Genomic DNA, 17,917 nt, shown 5'->3' with positions numbered 1-17,917 from the left:
CAGCCTTGGAGAGATGTAGGCATAGGCATAGTTGGTGTGCCTGGTGCCAGATTATGATGGAGAATTTGCTTGCTCAGCAGAGAGCAGGCAACCTTTATCAGTTTTGGGCATGGAAGAGAAGGGAGCTCGCCACACTCCCCTCTCCCTTAGTCTAACCTGTCATTTCTGATCTCTACAGTAGGCTTTTACAGGTGATGAAAGGAAGGGATTCGGAGAGCTTGGCGTGACTCTAGATGCCTGACAGTTAACCAATATGTCCAATCTGTTTTCCCACCCTTCCACCCAGGTAGGCGATGTCACCAATAAGAAGCCTCAGCGCCTGGTGACGCAATTCCACTTCACCAGCTGGCCTGACTTCGGGGTCCCTTTCACTCCCATTGGGATGCTGAAGTTCCTGAAGAAGGTGAAGACATGTAACCCCCAGTATGCAGGGGCTATTGTTGTACACTGCAGGTAAGTCTGGAGCTTATCAGTCCCTCCCTCCCTTCCTCCCTCCCTTCCTTCCTTCCTTCCTTCCTTCCTTCTGTTTAAAGGTAAAAGGTAAAGGTATCCCTGACCATTAAGTCCAGTCGTGGACAATTCTGGGGTTGCAGCGCCTATCTTGCTTTATTGGCCAAGGGAGCTGGCATTTGTCCGCAGACAGCTTCCGGGTCATGTGGCCAGAATGACTAAGCCGCTTCTGGCGAACCAGAGCAGCTCACGGAAACACCGTTTACTTTCCCGCCAGAGTGGTACCTATTTATCTACTTGCACCTTGACATGCTTTTGAACTGGAATAAAGATTCCCACTTAAAAGCCATGCAGAAAAGGGAGGATCTGCAATAGGCACCAAAAAACCAGTGGAAACAAAGCCCGTCAGATATGTAATGGAAAGGAGTTACCGTATTTTTCACTCTATAAGACGCACCAGACCGCAAGACGCACCTAGTTTGGAGGAGGAAAACAAGAAAAAGCAGCAATCCCTCTTGCTGAAAGTGAAAGCAGCAATCCCTCTTGCTGTTCTGGCTTCTGTGATAGATGCACAGCCTGCATTGGCACCATAAGACGCACACACATTTCCCCTTACTTTTTAGGAGGGAAAAAGTGAGTCTTATAGAGCAAAATACGGTAATCATATGAAGATGGACAAACTATCCCATAAGGTGCATGATGTGTTCTCCACCAGAGGTACTAAACCTTCCCTAACACGAGCATTAATAAATTTACTTTATTTTCTTTTTTATATGGGTATTGATTTATTATATTTCCATACTGCTTTCCATTCAAACATTTCTCAGAGTGGCTTACAAACAGTAAAGAACAACAATATATTTGAACATCACAAGTACAGCATAATTCATAAAATATAATTAGAAAATAACCAGTAAAACAATTACCATCTACAAAACACTATTAGCAAACCAGCAACTAAAAAGAAGTGAAATATCACAATTACAACTTTTCTTCTAGAACAAAATGTGCCAATATTGCATACGCTTGAGCACCCCTAGGAAAAAAAGCACTGCTATGAAGCAATATTAACAAAATAACCAGAAAAATAAGTTCATACAGAGACACACACACTTCCCCCTGCCCCCCAATGACACATAATCTTTCACACTATTCAGACCCTGAAAAAGCTCATGCACCAAACAGGAGAGTCCTGATCCAATAGAAATGTAAAATACTTTTAACTTATTAGTCACTGATTTAAACCCATGTCCCATCCTTCTGACAAGTGATGTTCAGGGTAGTTGTCAAGAGTACAAGCAGATACTTACCTGGCAGGGGAACCACCTAGATCAAGAAATGCACTTTCCCAGTCCACCATTAGCCCCACAAAATTCTGATAGTTCAAGCCTTTTGACTTGTGGTTTTAGATGGAGATAGTAGGATCAGGGAACTGCCCTTTTTGTTTATCATAGAATTGTGGAGTTGGAAGGGGCCCTGAGGATAATCTAGGAATGATTTGGGAATCATGTAAGAATGCAGAAATATGCAGCTGTCCCTTACGGGGGTTGAACCTGCAACCTTGGCGTTATCAGCACCACGCTCTAACCAACTGAGCTATCCAACAGTGGGCACAACCAAGCTGTCAGAAGGCACGTCTACCATTTCCGAATCTCCTCCCACAGGGAATCCCCTGCATGTACTGCTCATCAAGGGTGGCTAAGCAGACAGATGTTAGGCCCCTGAGCTTCTTTGTTCTTTAATGAATCATCTTCTCTGCCTGTCACTTGTGTGCTGTGATCTGGCTTATGTGAGTTGCTTGGCAGAAACCGCCTGCCGGGGCTGAATTCTCAAAGGAGACCTTTTTTTTCTTCTCCACCCCCTCCCCCAGCGCTGGTGTGGGACGAACGGGAACTTTCATTGTCATTGATGCCATGCTGGACATGATGCTCACTGAGAGAAAGGTGGACGTTTACGGGTTCGTCAGCCGCATCCGGGCGCAGCGCTGCCAGATGGTACAGACCGATGTAAGTCTCTTCTCCTGCAGGGCAAGCTTCATGCTGTGTAGGCCAGATACTCTCCTTTGCATTTATTGTTTGCAAAAGAACCCAAAATATAACCGGCTACTGTGTGTAAATGAGCAGGTAAGCAGACTTAATCATGTGACCCTGAGCTTTTCCTCAAATGTTTCAGCAGAACTCAGGCAGGACAAATCCCTGAGAATTATTTCCTTCCTCCCCCCTGCAAAGAATAACAAAGCCTCTCTTTCCAAACCTTTCTCTCTGGTCTTTTTTCTGCCTTTTGCCTGCTTAACAGGCAGGTCAGTCAGCTTTGCCAGGGCTCCAAGATCATGACTGCATTGAAAAGGGGAGTCCCAACACTTCAAATTCACACTTTCACAGTCTGCCGCTGAGAAGGAACTTAGTTTGTGCCTTCCCAGGACATAGTATAGTTTGCTTCTCATGCCTCTGCCTGCTATGCAGGATTGCACCTTCATTCCATTTGCTACCTGCTGCCTCCTCTTCATAACTAGGAATGTAAGAAGGCATCGACTTCTGTCACAACTGCTGTTTATTACAACCAGTGCTGCTTCTGCTCCGCTGCAGTTCTGTTTCAACCAAACAACAACTATTATTATTATTATTATTATTATTATTATTATTATTATTATTATTTATTAAATACACCACTCTGGGCAGCTTCCAACACATATAAAAACTTACTATGCTGTTTGCCTTTCTGTCCACTGTTTAGCATAAGCTATGAAGCTATTTACATAACTAACTTTCTCTTCAATTTAAAGGTAGCACCATAACAAAGTTTTAAAAAGTCGTCAATTGCATATCATTTGTGAACTTAAAATAGCCAACCATAGCATTGCGAAGGAATAGTGATAACTTCTTGACTGATTTTCATTGCTGACCGCAGACACACACACACAAGCAAACTGCAAGTTTCTTCTTCTTTTCCCCTTTTTGTTGGACTTCTGGCAAGCCTATTCCGAACTTACTTGGGGGAAGCAGAGTGGCTGATCAGCAGAGCTTCCATTCTCAGCAAGGAGAGCTCTGGAACCACACGCCCAGCATACCTGGCAGGAAAACACCACCATTCGCCTCACATTTTCCTGTTGGAAACACTGGGGCATAAGGTCCTGATAGTGCTCTTTGGCAGGGAAGGGAAGGTGAACCAAGGAACTGGAGTCACTGCCCCTCAATCTTCCTTCTGCTGCTCTGGGTTAAGTTGGCAGGGGAAGTGGGAGGGGAGACAGAAAAGTTTGAGATAATGTTTTCAACATGCTTTCTTGGAGCGTGTACCATCCTGACTCCATGCAAAGCATCACGACCCTCTCAGGGCAAATGCTGGGATAGTCACGCATTCCTAGCTCATGTTCATATTCTGTGAGCCCATTGAACCTGTTCAGAGAATGGCCTTATTTGAATGTGGAGCTTGATCGTCTCACAGTAGCTTTTTCTCTCCTTCAGATGCAGTATGTGTTCATCTACCAAGCTCTTCTGGAGCATTATCTGTATGGGGATACAGAACTGGAGGTGACCTCGCTGGAGACCCACCTCCAGAAGATCTACAACAAGATCCCAGGGACCAGCAGCAACGGATTGGAGGAAGAGTTTAAGGTGAGTGGAAGCAGCTACAGTAGCTTAGGACCTCCATTACCAGGGACAACTGTAGCTAGGGACAACCGGACTTGAAGAACATACGAACAGCCTGTTGGATCAGGTCAGTGTCCTATCTAGACTAGCATCCTGTTCACAGTGGCCAACCAGATGGCTATGGGGAGCCAGAAAGCAAGGCTTAACCAATCAGGCACATGTGAACCAAGTGGCTTTTCTTTAGCCATGGGGTCATGGGATTATTTACAGCTGGGAGAAGGAACCTGTGCCCTCCAAGTAATGATGGACTCCCCAACTCCCATCAGCCTGGCACAGTGATGGCCCAACAATTCCTGGAGGGCCACAGATTCCCCGTCCCCGATTGGCAGCACAGATTTTAAATTTGGCTTCCCATTAACGGTGAAGACAGAGCCATGGCTAATATTGTATGCATATGGCGATCATGGTTTGGAATTCCATGGGGGAATATCTTTGGAGAACTAGCACAAGGGGGAATCAGGAGACCACAAGACTTGAGGATTTCTATCCTATCCTTAGAGGTACAGTGGTGCCCCGCAAGACGAATGCCTCGCAAGACGGAAAACTCGCTAGACGAAAGAGTTTTCCGTTTTGGAGGTGCTTTGCTAGACGAATTTCCTATTGGCTTGCTTCGCAAGACGACAATGTCTTGCGAGTTCCTGTGGGTTTTTTCCCCTCCCCCCTTTTTCTAAGCCGCTTATCAGCTGATCCGATAAGCCGCTAAAAGCCGCTAATAGTGCTAATCCGCTAATCTGTCAATGGGCTTGCTTCGCAAGACGAGAAAACCGCTAGACGAAGAGAATCACAGAACGGATTCTTTTCGTCTTGCGAGGCACCACTGTACAAGGTGGTTATAACGAATCTGATCCTGCTGTTGGAAGTAGAACAGGCAAACCCATGGGTCTTTCTATCCAACCATACAGTAATCAGATCTCTTCCCCCACCCCCCCAGTCAGCTACCCAGAACTACTTATTTTTGTGTTTTTTAAATAATTTTAATCAAATTTTCTGTTTTACAATTTCAAATACTCATTTTACATCCTTGAGATATCAATGACTTCCCTTCTTCTCTTTCCCTGGTTCATTTTACATATCTTAAATCCCTGCATATTTTGTAGGCCCATTTCCGTATGTGGCAAACTGTTACATACTTTGTTCAGGATTTATTTATTTTTTGCTGGAGGGGAGAATGTCCTGTTTTGTGGCAGGTGGTTGAACTAGAATGCTTTTAGTCTTCCCAATTCTGTGATCCTGGAAAGGCAGGCAGGCTGCAGAGGAGGGGTCACCAACCCTTCTAGAATTGTGAACACACCTGGAATTTTGAGAAAGTGCCTTGGGTGCCAGTCACAAAATGGCTACTATGGGGCGACGGCTTCCACATCCAAAAGAGCACAAAAGGAGAAAAAGCCACAAAATAGTATGATACATGCCCCTATGAATGGGGGAAATATACCTATACCAGTCACCACTGCACTTGCTCACAGGTTGAAGCACTCTGCACCTCTTCTTTGTTGAGCGTGGAAGGGAGGGCGAGGATCCGGTCATGGCAGCCAGTGAACTGTGGGCATGTCCAAGGGGGCATATTCAGTGTGGGAGAGACCTAACCAGTTCAAACAGTAACTGAGCCACAAGAGCACACAGTCTCTAGCGCATTATGCGTTTTTAAGAGGACCATTTGTGGGTGCCACGGGATATACTGATGGGCACAGTGGTGCCCACGGGTGCCATATTGGTGACCTCTGGTGTATGGAGTAGAAAAGAGGGAGGGGAGGGCATGTTGTGTGTGAGAGTGCGTATCTGCTGCTCTTGCATCACCTTTTTGAGTGTAATGCAATGGACACATCTAACATACATACAAGTATGTGCCCTTGCTGGCTGCCCCACTGCGAAGCTCTGCACGTGCATGCCCATGCTTTGAACTATAAGCTATGTGCCCTCGGTGCTTTTGGTGCGGCTCACGTTCCACCAACCTCTCTCTGCAGAAACTAACCTCGATCAAAATTCAGAACGACAAGATGAGAACGGGCAACTTGCCGGCCAACATGAAGAAGAACCGGGTGCTGCAGATAATTCCATGTGAGTGTCCTGCCCTGCAGGGAGGGAAGTCCCGCTGAGGAACATCTGCTGCTGCTGTTTGTGGGCACAGGAGGAACCTTGAGAGGAAGTGGCTTTTGTGTCGGCAGTAGCAAGATGAGGTGGAGAGGGCTGGGGGAAAGAGAAAGCCATTGTGATCAAGGTTTCAGTAGTGGCAGTTGCTGGAAGAGGGAGTGAATGTCATACAAATATATCATGATTTGCAATTACAGAGACGAAAATTGATTTAGTTACATCCAATCAGCATTTGCTTACATAATATTTACCGTATTTTTCGCTCCATAGGACGCACTTTTTTCCTCCTAAAAAGAAAGGGGAAATGTCTGTGCGTCTTAGGGAGCGAATGTGTGGTCAATCGCTGGCTCCCTTTCCGACCTCACCCCCTTGCCCAGGCCTCCATTGTTGAATGTTCTGCAGACGGAGGCTGTTTGTTTCCCCAGCGACATGTGACTGGCTGATTAGATTATCTGTCTGGAAACTGTAGAAAGGGTTCCCTTTCCTTTCCTAAAGAATCTGCAGAACTGTGAGTTGAACCCCACAAAAACAGGATTTTTTCCCTTTGCAAAGTAAGCTCAACAACTTTGGGCTGATCCTCCAAAAAGGGGGCTTTTCCCCTTTGCAAAAGAAGCTGCACAACTGTGAGCTAATCTTCAAAAAACGGGGCTTTCCTCCTCTAAAAACTAGGTGCTTCTTATGGTCAGGTGCATCTTATGGAGCGAAAAATACGGTAAGCAGTTCAGCACTGGAATGCGAGGGACCATTTTTTGCCATTCAGTAGGCCTTCCCTGCATGACTGTTGTGCAGCCGTACAACTCCACTTTTGTATGTTGCTGTGGAAACCCATCTCTTCTGAGCTCCAGTATTTCAGACCCAATATCTTCGTCTAAACACATGCTGCCAAATGTTTCTAAAATTGTTGCCTTGTTTGCCTGGTCTTTCCTGTAGACGAGTTCAACCGGGTGATCATTCCAGTGAAGAGGGGCGAAGAGAACACGGATTACGTGAATGCCTCCTTTATTGATGTGAGTGTTGGAGAACAGAAACTGCACTTCATGCATAAAACTGTTAGCACCCAGAGCTCCCTGATCCTGGGACTGTGCACATCCTCTTTTGTTGTTGTTTAGTCGTGTCCGCCTCTTTGTGACCCCATGGACCAGAGCATGCCAGGCACTCCTGTCTTCCACTGCCTTCCACAGTTTGGTCAAACTCATGCTGGTAGCTTCGAGAACACTGTCCCACCATCTCGTCCTCTGTCGTCCCCTTCTCCTTGTGCCCTCCATCTTTCCCAACATCAGGGTCTTTTCCAGGGAGTCTTCTCTCTTCTCTTCTCATGAGGTGGCCAAAGGATTGGAGCCTCAGCTTCAGGATCTGTCCTTCCAGTGAGCACTCAGGGCTGATTTCCCTAAGAATGGATAGGTTTGATCTTCTTGCAGTCCATGGGACTCTCAAGAGTCTCCTCCAGGCATCAGTTACGTGCATTACATTCCTGCAACTAGGGTTGCTTTCAAAGAGCAGCAAAGGCGTAGGAGGGATGGAGAGTCTAATCCACGATTGTTGCAGGAAAACAGAGCCATGGTCATTCTAGATTGACAAAGCTTGCGTTAATTACCGTAGTGTGGTCTTCTGTATTGTGGTGTCAGTCTGTGTCAATGTTAAGCAGAGAACTGCATCAGCACTCGCCTCATTTAACCTCCTTCCTCTCATTACTTGCCAAGTATCTGGGTTGTAACGCCCTTTCATGACTGGTAGGCCTTTTACCTGGGAATTCAATTTCCTGCCTTTGCTGGGCACATTCCAGTGGCTAAGCTCCTTTCTCTCTGCGTCCTCTTCTTGAATGGAGGGAGGAAGAAAGAGAGAATATATATATAGTTGTTAGATGTTACTGGAGCTATTTCTCTGGCCTTTGGGTATGCCCAGTCTCGCTGCTGCGTCCCTTCCTAGTAACCATGTCTTGAAATTCCAGGGTTATCGCCAAAAGGATTCCTACATAGCCAGCCAAGGCCCTCTCCAGCACACGACAGAGGACTTCTGGAGGATGATCTGGGAGTGGAAGTCCTGCTCCATTGTTATGTTGACTGAGCTGGAAGAAAGGGGTCAGGTGAGCAAATGGGAAGTGGGCAAGAATTGTCTCCAGGGAGCCTGAAGGCAGGTGGTGCAGTTCTGATGTAGAAACTTCAGTGTGCCTGGTCCTCTAAGCCTGCCTTTGGCAAACCATATACAAGCCACTTTGAGCTGCTTAGTGCATATATATGCCCCTGGTCTTCCTCTGTCTGGATAAATTGCACTACAAAGTACAAAGTGTTGCATTCTACACTCAAGCTTGAGCATAGCTCCCATTGGGTTGTTTTTTTTTTAAAAAAAACACCTTTAACTCCAACAATTTTATTTATTTATTCAATTTATATATTGCCCTTCATCATAAGATCTCAGGGAGGTTCACAGAATAAAATACAGGATAAAAACAAGTAAATAAGTGTAACCCAAGCAGGAAAACAATAACCCCCCTCCTTCGCACAGAAACATTTAAAAGGCTATAGAATATTAATCATCCCAAGGCCTAGTTGAAGAGGAACATTTTCACCTGGCACATAAAAATATATAATGAAGGCGCCAGGCAAACCTCCCTGGGGAGAGCATTCCACAGACGGGGAGCCACTGCAGAAAAGGCCCTGTTCTTGTGTTGCCACCCTCTGGACCGCACATGTAGGAGGCACATGAAGAAGGGCTTCAGGTGATGAACACAGAGTCTGGGTCCTTGAGCTATTGCGGTCCTGAGCCATTTAAGGCTTTATAGTTTATAACCAGGACTTTGACTTGGGCCTAGAAACTAATTGGCCGTGCAATCGGGCCAGGATCGGTGTGAGATGCTCAAACCGCCTTGCCCCAATGAGCAACCTGGCCACCAAATTCTGCACCAGCTAAAGCTTCCTAACTGTCTTAACACATTGCAGTAATAATTGCATTATTGCTCAGCGTCAAAGATGCTGAATCCTTTAATGGGCTTCAGTCTCTCCCGCTACGCAACCATTGGGAGAAACTGTAGAGCCCTGTACCCTTCTTGGAGTGTGACAGAGCACACTCTGCGGGTGTGAAAAGCCTCGTGTTTGGTCCCCATCACCTGTACCTTAAAAGGGTCCCAGGCAGTGGGTCTAAGACAGAACTCTGCCTGAGACCTTGGAGAGCCACCTCTCGGGTAGGCAGTGCAGTAGTCCGGCAGGGCATGAGGCAGATTCATCGGTTCGTCATGTCTTTTCAGCCAGCAAGAGGATAAATGAGGTAAGCACTGCATCTAGCAAGAAGACCTATGCAGGCTTGTTCCCTGTCCCCATACCTTTGTGCTCAGAATTCTCAGCATTGCGATATATGTCCCAGGCTGCCCTTTTTATAAAGGACCATTGCCTTCCTCAGAACTGTCACGTGTTCCCCCTCCTGAGAAGAACTTGGGGGGGGGGGAGGCAGAAAGGAGGCCAGGGAGGAACTCATGCTTGGTCTTCTAGAGGATACGATATTATCATCTTTATTGTCATTGTTCCATACAGAACAACAAAATTGGGGGAAAAAATCTACAAAAGACATTCAAAACCAACAAGCCTGCTATCCTAGCCTGGTTAGCCCCCTAAAAACTCTGATACCCCATTTTTAAAATACAATACAATCCCATAGAGACTCCTTACACTGCGTTTAAAACCAAAATTGCATTTGGATAGAAACTGTTTCTCAGACGGCTAGTCCTAGTCTTTAAAACCCTGTACCTTCTTCCAGAAGGCAGAAGCTGAAAGAGATCATTTCCGGGGTGCGCACTATCCTGCGCTATCTCTGCAGCTTTCTTATGGCACCTGGAAGCATAGATTTGATCCATGGTGGGAAGAGTGCACCCAGTTATTCTCTCTGCAGTCTTTACAACCCTGGACAGCATTGTTTTTTCCCTTGACCGTGCAGCTCCCAAACCACACGCACAGACCATAAGTTAATACACTCTCCACAGTACAATGGTAAAATGCCATCAGCAGGTCGTTTGAGAGATTGTTTTTCCGAAGGATTCTCATGGATCCTTATGTTGTCTGTCTAACTGCTTTCCCCTTTGTTGTCTTGCCTGCTTTCTGACTGCTCAGGAGAAATGTGCCCAGTATTGGCCTTCTGACAGCTCTGTGTCCTATGGAGATATAACCGTGGAGTTGAAGAAAGAGGAGGAATGTGAGAGTTACACAGTCCGGGACCTGCTAGTATCAAATACCAGGGTAGGTGCTGGGGCAACTTGTGCATTTTGGGAGAAGTGATGGTGGCTCTTGACTTCCCAGGTCCTACACTTCTCCTTCTACCAGTGTTAATGGGAAATGGTGACTGTTTATTGCCCACTCCAGAGATGCAAAATAGTCACGGGGAAGCCTTTGTATCTCTCCATCTCCACTTAATGCAGAATGCTGCTTTGTCTTATGGGAGCCAAGGTTTCCCTCGTAGTCCTTTGCTATCAACAATCCCTTTTGCTCAGCGGCAAGAATGTGACTTGCCCCAAAATTGAAAGAAGCAGAAGTCCCAGCAAAGGAAGAATGGATTCAAAAACTTATGGAATATGCAGAAATGGAGAAACTTACCAGAAGAATAAGAAATCGAGATAACAAACTTTTTATAAAAGAATGGAAATGGTTTATTGAATGCTTACAGATAAATTGTAAACCGATAAGAACATTGGCAGGATTATTGTAACAACCAGCAGTTTCATAGGAGTATCTATTGAAAGTAGATGAATAAATGAGCAAATTAAGTTGATTTGGATATGCCGAAGATACTAAAAATAAAATTTAAGGAACAGCAGAAAGGGGGGGGGAGTCAAGTTTTGAAATGCCCAAATGATTGTAAAATTAGTGAAGTGTACAAACTTTAAAAGTATAAATATTTTTTTAAAAAACAACAACAATCCCTTTTGTTAGCTCCTAGGACTGAGTTTTTCTAACTGTGTACCGCGACACGTTAGTGTGTCGGCGCATTGTGCAAACGCTTCCTTTGCTGGAAGGGGGTTAGCTTATCCTGAAGGAGCGTCTCCACCCCCATCATTCTGCCCGGACGCTGAGGTCCAGCGCCGAGGGCCTTCTGGCAGTTCCCTCACTGCGAGAAGCCAAGTTACAGGGAACCAGGCAGAGGGCCTTCTCGGTAGTTGCGCCTTCCCTGTGGAACACCCTCCCACCAGATGTCAAAGAGAACAACAACTACCAGGCTTTTAGAAGACATCTGAAGGCAGCCCTGTTTCGGGAAGCTTTTAATGTTTGATGTATTATAGTATTTTAATATTCTTTTGGAAGCCGCCCAGAGTGGCTGGGGAAGCCCAGCCAGATGGGCGGGGTATAAATAATAAATTATTATTATTATTATTATTATTATTATTATTATTATTATTATCCTCTGGTTTGCTAGTAAGACTGAATTACTGTGTTGTGAAATGATTCATGTCCAAAAAGCATGCCACCAACACGAAAAGTTTGGAGAGCTCTGTCCTAGGAGTATGTAGCCTAGTTAAGGGCACGTGCTTTTCTTGCTGTATACCCGATTTTTATACTTGGAGAGATAACTTTTAATTCCTCCTGCAAATGCATCTCAGGATGCTAGCAGTCCTCCAAAAATATTATTCACCAGGCAGCAACTCCGTGAAGAATGTGGTTAGCAAAGCGAGTAGAGCAAGCTTGCTATTGCTTGCCTGCTTGACAGTTTCCAGAGGTTACAGAGGAACCCCCATCCCCGAGTCTGCCTGGATTCAGATTCAGGCTTTTCTGAGATTTTCTCTTTTCTTTTCTTTTTTCCTGACCAGGAAAACAAAACCCGGCAGATCAGACAGTTCCACTTCCACGGCTGGCCGGAGGTGGGCATCCCCACTGATGGAAAAGGAATGATCAACATCATTGCAGCTGTGCAGAAGCAGCAGCAACAGTCCGGAAACCACCCCATTACTGTGCACTGCAGGTAATCAAACGGGCTGCGAGATTTCTGGGCAGCAAGACTTGGCAGAACATGCTACCCAAGAGGCGCTTTAGTGGCAAGGAGTACGTTGCATGAAGTTGCTGGCACTGCCACAACGCCTCCTAAGGGTACCAGGGATTGGGTTGAGGTCCTGGTTAGACAGTAACCACTGTTAAGATTGGTGCCAGTATTTCCCTTGGGCCACAGATCAGGAGATGGGGTATACGGCCTCAGTCCTGTATACCTGAAGGAGCGTCTCCACCCCCATCGTCCGGCCCAGACACTGAGGTCCAGCGCCAAGGGCCTACTGGCGGTTCCCTTGCTACAAGAAGTGAGGTTACAGGGAACCAGGCAGAGGGCCTTCTTGGTAGTGGCGCCTCCCCTGTGGAACGCCCTCCCAGCAGATGTCAAGGCAATAAACAACTATTTTGCTTTTAAAAGAGAACTGAAGGCGGCCCTGTTTAGGGAAGTTTTTAATGTCTGATGCTGTCTTGTTTTTAATATTCAGTTGGAAGCCACTCAGAGTGGCTGGGGAAACTCAGCCAGATGGGCGGGGTATAAATAATAAATTATTATTATTATTATTATTCCATCATATAATTGTAGAGTTGGAGGGTACCCGAGGGTCATCTAGCCCAACCCCACTTCAATGCAGGAATCTCAGCTTGAAGCATCCCTGACAGATGGCCATCCAATCTCTGCTTAAAAACCTCCAAGGAAGGAGAGGCCACCATATTCTAAGGGGGATCTAGTCTCCCGTCAACAGCTCTTACTGTCAGAAAGAGCTGCTTGACAGTGGAGCGGTTCAGGCAACAGGAAGGCCTGTGTTTGTCACTCACAGGTGTGTTGTTGTTTTGTCTTTTGTCTCCCCCCCCCCCCCCCAGTGCTGGAGCCGGCAGAACAGGGACCTTCTGTGCGTTGGGCACTGTTTTGGAGAGAGTCAAGGCTGAAGGAATTCTAGATGTCTTTCAGACAGTGAAGAGTTTGAGGTTACAGAGGCCGCACATGGTCCAAACACTGGTACGCATGGGCTGCTGTTTGTGGAGTGAGTGGGTGGGTGGGTGAGGCTGGGTGGCTCTGTGGGTGGAGCAGCAAGAAATTCCCTCCTGCAAGTGTGAGCTGTTCCTATCATTCCCTCCTGTCCATCAGAGCCCCATCTCTTTCCTCTCTCTCTTGTACCTGCGTAAGTACCTGCGTAAGGAACTGGGATACAAAGACTTTCTAGCCCATAAGACCATAGCCCACAGGGGCAACCATAAGCAGGGCCTGAATGCAACAAGCCCTCTTACCCCCGCCCCCCAGGTCTCTGCCACTGAGCTAGTGTGCCTCTTGCTATGGCCTGCATCAGTTTCTGGATGTGGAAATGGCCATTTCTGCTCAAAGCCAAAAATTTAGAATTGGAGGAACCAAAACACCATCCAGGTCAAACCCTCCAACCGCCAGCCATCCACTGATCGGTCCATGCCAGCGGACATCGAATTGTGGTGGTGATGTGCAAGCTCTGTGTGTAGAAGGTCCCAGCTCCAACCCATGGCGCTTCCAGGTGGGGCTGGAGAGGACACCTGTCAAAAACCTCACAGAGCTACTGCCAGTCAGTTCAGATTGAGCATCCCTCAAGCTTGGGCCACTAGGTGATGTTAGACTACAGTCTCCGTCTCCCCAGCTAGCTTAGCCAGTGTTCAGGGATGATGCATGTTTCAGTCCAACAATATCTGTCAAATCAGGGTTGAAGAACACTGGTCTAGACAGGGCTGAGCTAGATGGTCTGTTGAAAGTAGCGTTTGTCGTTGGGGTACCTGGTTTTGGCCATCCTGTAATTAATAGGCAGGTTCCCTTGCGACCACAGCATCTCTGAAGAGTGACGATTCATTCCGTGACCAACTCGGCGTTTTCTTTTCTGCCTAATCTCCAGGAACAGTACGAATTCTGCTACAAAGTGGTTCAGGAATATATTGACGCCTTTTCAGACTACGCCAACTTCAAGTGAAGATGAAAATCACCCAACAGAAGAGTTGCCTTCTTTAATACTTTGTAATATTCTGTTTGTTAATATCCCCTGCCCCCCAAAAAATGTGTATATATCTTAACTGTTTTAGAGGGTTGGTACCATAAGATTCCTATTAGCTGGAGATTTTATATGTAGCAAAAGTGTTAGAAAGAGATTGTAGGCACTTTTTTTCCAATGTTTTATTGGGGAATTAAATAGCGTGATATTTGGATTAATATTGTCAAATCTCTCTCCTGGAGAGTTGATGCAGGCTGTTTTTGTTTTGTAAATCTTTTTTTTTTTCCTTGAGGGAGTAAAGCCTTTTCAAAAACCAAAAGAGATTCTGCATATCGGCCTTTTATTTTAAAAGGAAAACAAACAAACCAGTGGCTTATAAATAGTGTTCAAGATCAGGGTTTTTTCTCTCCCTAACTTAAAAGACTGGGCCTCCCTGCAGGGTTCTGGGTTTGAGGGCTGCTGTTGAAGCAACAAAGCTCTATAGCTGGAGTATCCCGATGTTTGGAATAGCCGTTGAGAAGGGAAAGTTGCTCTTCCGTTAATGCAACGCCGTTAAAAAGCACTATTAAGCTGTGCAGCATCCGGCCGTTCATTTCGGTGGGGTTTGCGCAGCAGAGGGCCCTGTTGGGTTGGGCCCAGGTTTCTTCAGCTTTGGAGAAATGGGGGGGGGGGTAGGAATAAAGGAGCCTCCTTGCAAAACCATCGACTTTATTTGAAGCAAATGCAGCTCCCGTGTCCATTTTTTGGTAATAGCTTGACCAGTCCGGCCTCTTGTTTCCCCCATCCCAATTTTTTTGTGGAAGCAGGTCTCTATCGCGGTATGCTTGAGGTATTGTCTCATTTTGTTTTACATTTGGTTTGCCAGGGACCAGCCAAGCCCCCTCTGTGGGAAAAGCGTGACCTCCATCCCTTCGCCTTCAAGGGGATGGATAGGATAATCATAAAGAGCGTACTTGACTTGGGGCAAGATAGCCGGGCATTAGAAATAGAATTAAAGAGATCCCTTGCAGTCTTCACAGGCCTGAACGCCCATTTATTGCTTAGGAGTCCCATCTGGCCATAGCATGTGGAGTGCTTAGCCACTGTGAACATCCCCCCCCCCAGAAAGCAGGATATAAATTTCAACAATAAATAGATAGGAGTGACTTTTGTGGCCTGGATCTGAGATCTTCTTAAGCATTCCACATTTTCCCTACCAACTTAGGCCGACGTGAATGACTATACATTAGGGTGATGGCAGGCCGGGGCGTGTTTAACATGCATGGCCCAATTAATGGCTCGTTGTCGTCAAAAGGCCAGGAGTTGTGAGTGCCATCAATCTAAGCAGAGACGGCAAAGCAGTCCAGTGTGGCAGAGAGAGCTTTGGGAGGTGAGTCTGTTCACAACCCACACGCAGTCCAATCCAGCTCAAAGCAAGGGAGAGGGTTTTAAAAGTTACTATACAGATATTTTTTTTACAAATCACAAATTTATTACAACATGTGAATAACACAGCCCCTCGAGTCCATATAAAAATGTCTGGGGTTATTTGGTGTAATATTCATACATGGCTTAAATAGTAGATGTATCCTATTGTCTATCTGCAAATATATATATATAAAGTACCAAGCACACTTTCACTTTCTGCCACTAGAATAGACTAGATGGTGGCTGAGTTACCCACATTTTATAGTACATTTGAGATGCAAATTCTCTGCAAAGAGGGAAGTGGGGGGTGGGAGAACCGAACTGATGTAAAAGTATGAACCATCTGCCTGAACACTGACCAGAGGTGTTTGTGCCTGGCTCTGTAAGGTGTATGTAGCCCACTGTTGTTGTAAAAGACACGCAATCAGCTCGCTCTGCACCTTCTCTGTGTGTGATGCAGTTTTGACACATCCCATTAAACATGCTGGCTTCTTCTGATGCGACTGGGATTTGCCGAATCGCATCAGAACTTAGTCTCTGGCTATTTTGGAACGTGCTCAGCTTGCAAGAGGTGGTTTTGTTTTTAAGATACAAAAATTGTTTGGAAGCCAATGGAAGTTTCTCACTGGCGTGGCTTTACAAAGTTTTCTCTTTTTTTGCTGCTTCTACCCTTCTCAAGGAATGCGTTTTAAACGTCTCCTGTAACTGGCCAAGCTGATTGGCAATCAGATTTTGGCCTAAACCAGATATGATCTCCAAAAGCCGTTGAGTTCCTTTTATTCTTTTGAAGCACCATGTATGCTTTAGGACTCTTGGTCCCATTGCTTAGCAGCTCTTACCAGTTAGCTGCCCAAAAGCCCTTTTGAGGGAGAGTCCAACGTCGCCAGCCTGATGCCAATCTCATTCCTTTTCTGAAATTTTCCCCAGGTGGCACAAGTAGGAGAACCAACAAGCATCCATAATTGGTCTTGCTCTCCTTTTATTTTCTTCCTTGCAGGACTGAAGAGAGCTTCGTAGGCTCTTGCAAATATATGTAAGTGATCAGGGGTCAGGGGCCCAAGGCATTGCATTCTTAGGCCACCATCTTAAGTTGGCAGTCAGTGGAGCTGTGCCCACCCTGTTTGGTGCCCTTGTAAGCGAGGAATGCAGAAATCTGTGGCTCTCCAGATGTTGCAAGGCTGCAGTTTCCACCCTGCTCCCTGACTCTGGCTTGGAGATTGGTCTGGTGGAAGTTGGAAGTTCCAGCCAGAATACGGGGAGCCACAGGTTCCTTACTCCTGTTAGCTTCCACATGGCATTCTTCTAACAGAACGTTTATCACAGAGGTGGCATGCTTTTCAAAGGAACGTGCGTAAGTGGCACACAAGGCTAAGTAGGTTGTTGGAAGAACAGCTACATGCATTAAGAGATGGTGGGGGGGACGACCTGTGAATGGCATTCATGAGGCCCCTGAAACAACCCTGGCATTTCCTACTAAAAGGATTGCCAGCTGTTCGAGACGTGGGACCTTGGAGCGTAGCTGCCAGCCAGAGTAAGCGGTCTGACTTTGTATATGGCAATATATACCGCCTGTTTAACCCCAAGCAGCAAAGGGGGGGCGTGTTAAACAAAGAGGTCTTGGTCCGGTGTGCCCCTCATAATCCAGGTGCGATGGTGCAGCTCGCATTGCCAACTTGTGCCCTCAAGTCCTCTGGGGCAAAGTCTTGCCAGGGCACTTTCTGCCCAGAATAAACACCTGCCTAGGGTGCAACCGTACAGCTGCTCAGAGCATGGTGTCTGTATGCTGCTTAAAACAGTATCCGCTGCCATTGTGGGGTGGTTTTTTTTTGCTGCGAGTGCACGCAGTTGGTGTCTTAGCTTTAGGGGCAAAGCCCTTATGTGCCAAAAATGACACGCTGCCCCCCCCACCCCGCAGATCTCCCACATGAATATATCAGCGCTGCTGAGGCAGGCCAGAGCAAAAGTTGCCGTATCCCTTCTGTTTGTTTTCAGTAGCTGTAACTCCATGCTGCCTTCATTCTGAATGTCTTAATATCTTGTATTTATTTTTTGTTGACTAAGTAAATGCTTTTTTTTTTTAAGTGGCCTGCGTATTTCTTTTACAGCAACGTCAACGTGGATCACATTGTCCAGGGTGTGGGTGGGTGTGTTCTGGCGGGACGATAAGCCAAATGGCCTGGGGTTTGAACCCTCATTCATTAGGATACATTGACTGGTTTGCTGTCCCATCACTTCGTTTTCAAGTGTGCTGGCTAACAAGCCCCCAAATACCCCTGTGTGCTCTTAGACACTGGCTGGCCTTCTGTTGTATAGGCCTTATGAGGGTTTAATCCAGTGTCTCTCAAACTTTTTTCTCTGGGACACACTTTCAAAATAAATATTTGCT

The 17,917-nt window shown here is 46.3% G+C and overlaps 1 protein-coding gene across 2 annotated transcripts in view; it reads left to right on the top strand.

Moving 5' to 3' along the window:
* Positions 1 to 17,612, top strand: part of PTPRA (protein tyrosine phosphatase receptor type A) — a 148,370-nt gene extending 130,758 nt beyond the window's left edge. For both annotated transcript variants that reach the window (XM_082236403.1, XM_082236402.1), the window contains 10 exons: positions 287 to 453; positions 2,321 to 2,456; positions 3,912 to 4,061; positions 6,059 to 6,152; positions 7,116 to 7,192; positions 8,134 to 8,268; positions 10,283 to 10,408; positions 11,971 to 12,122; positions 13,004 to 13,139; positions 14,032 to 17,612. In XM_082236403.1, the coding sequence (XP_082092529.1) occupies positions 287 to 453; positions 2,321 to 2,456; positions 3,912 to 4,061; positions 6,059 to 6,152; positions 7,116 to 7,192; positions 8,134 to 8,268; positions 10,283 to 10,408; positions 11,971 to 12,122; positions 13,004 to 13,139; positions 14,032 to 14,106 (1,248 nt within the window). In that variant the 3' untranslated portion in view covers positions 14,107 to 17,612. The remainder of the gene's footprint in view (positions 1 to 286; positions 454 to 2,320; positions 2,457 to 3,911; positions 4,062 to 6,058; positions 6,153 to 7,115; positions 7,193 to 8,133; positions 8,269 to 10,282; positions 10,409 to 11,970; positions 12,123 to 13,003; positions 13,140 to 14,031) is intronic.
* Positions 17,613 to 17,917: the final 305 nt, after the last annotated feature.

Source organism: Podarcis vaucheri (assembly GCF_965113315.1).
Source record: "Podarcis vaucheri genome assembly, chromosome: 9".
In the NCBI taxonomy this organism is placed as follows: Eukaryota; Metazoa; Chordata; class Lepidosauria; order Squamata; family Lacertidae; genus Podarcis; species Podarcis vaucheri.
This window is presented reverse-complemented; position numbering and strand designations above follow the sequence as displayed.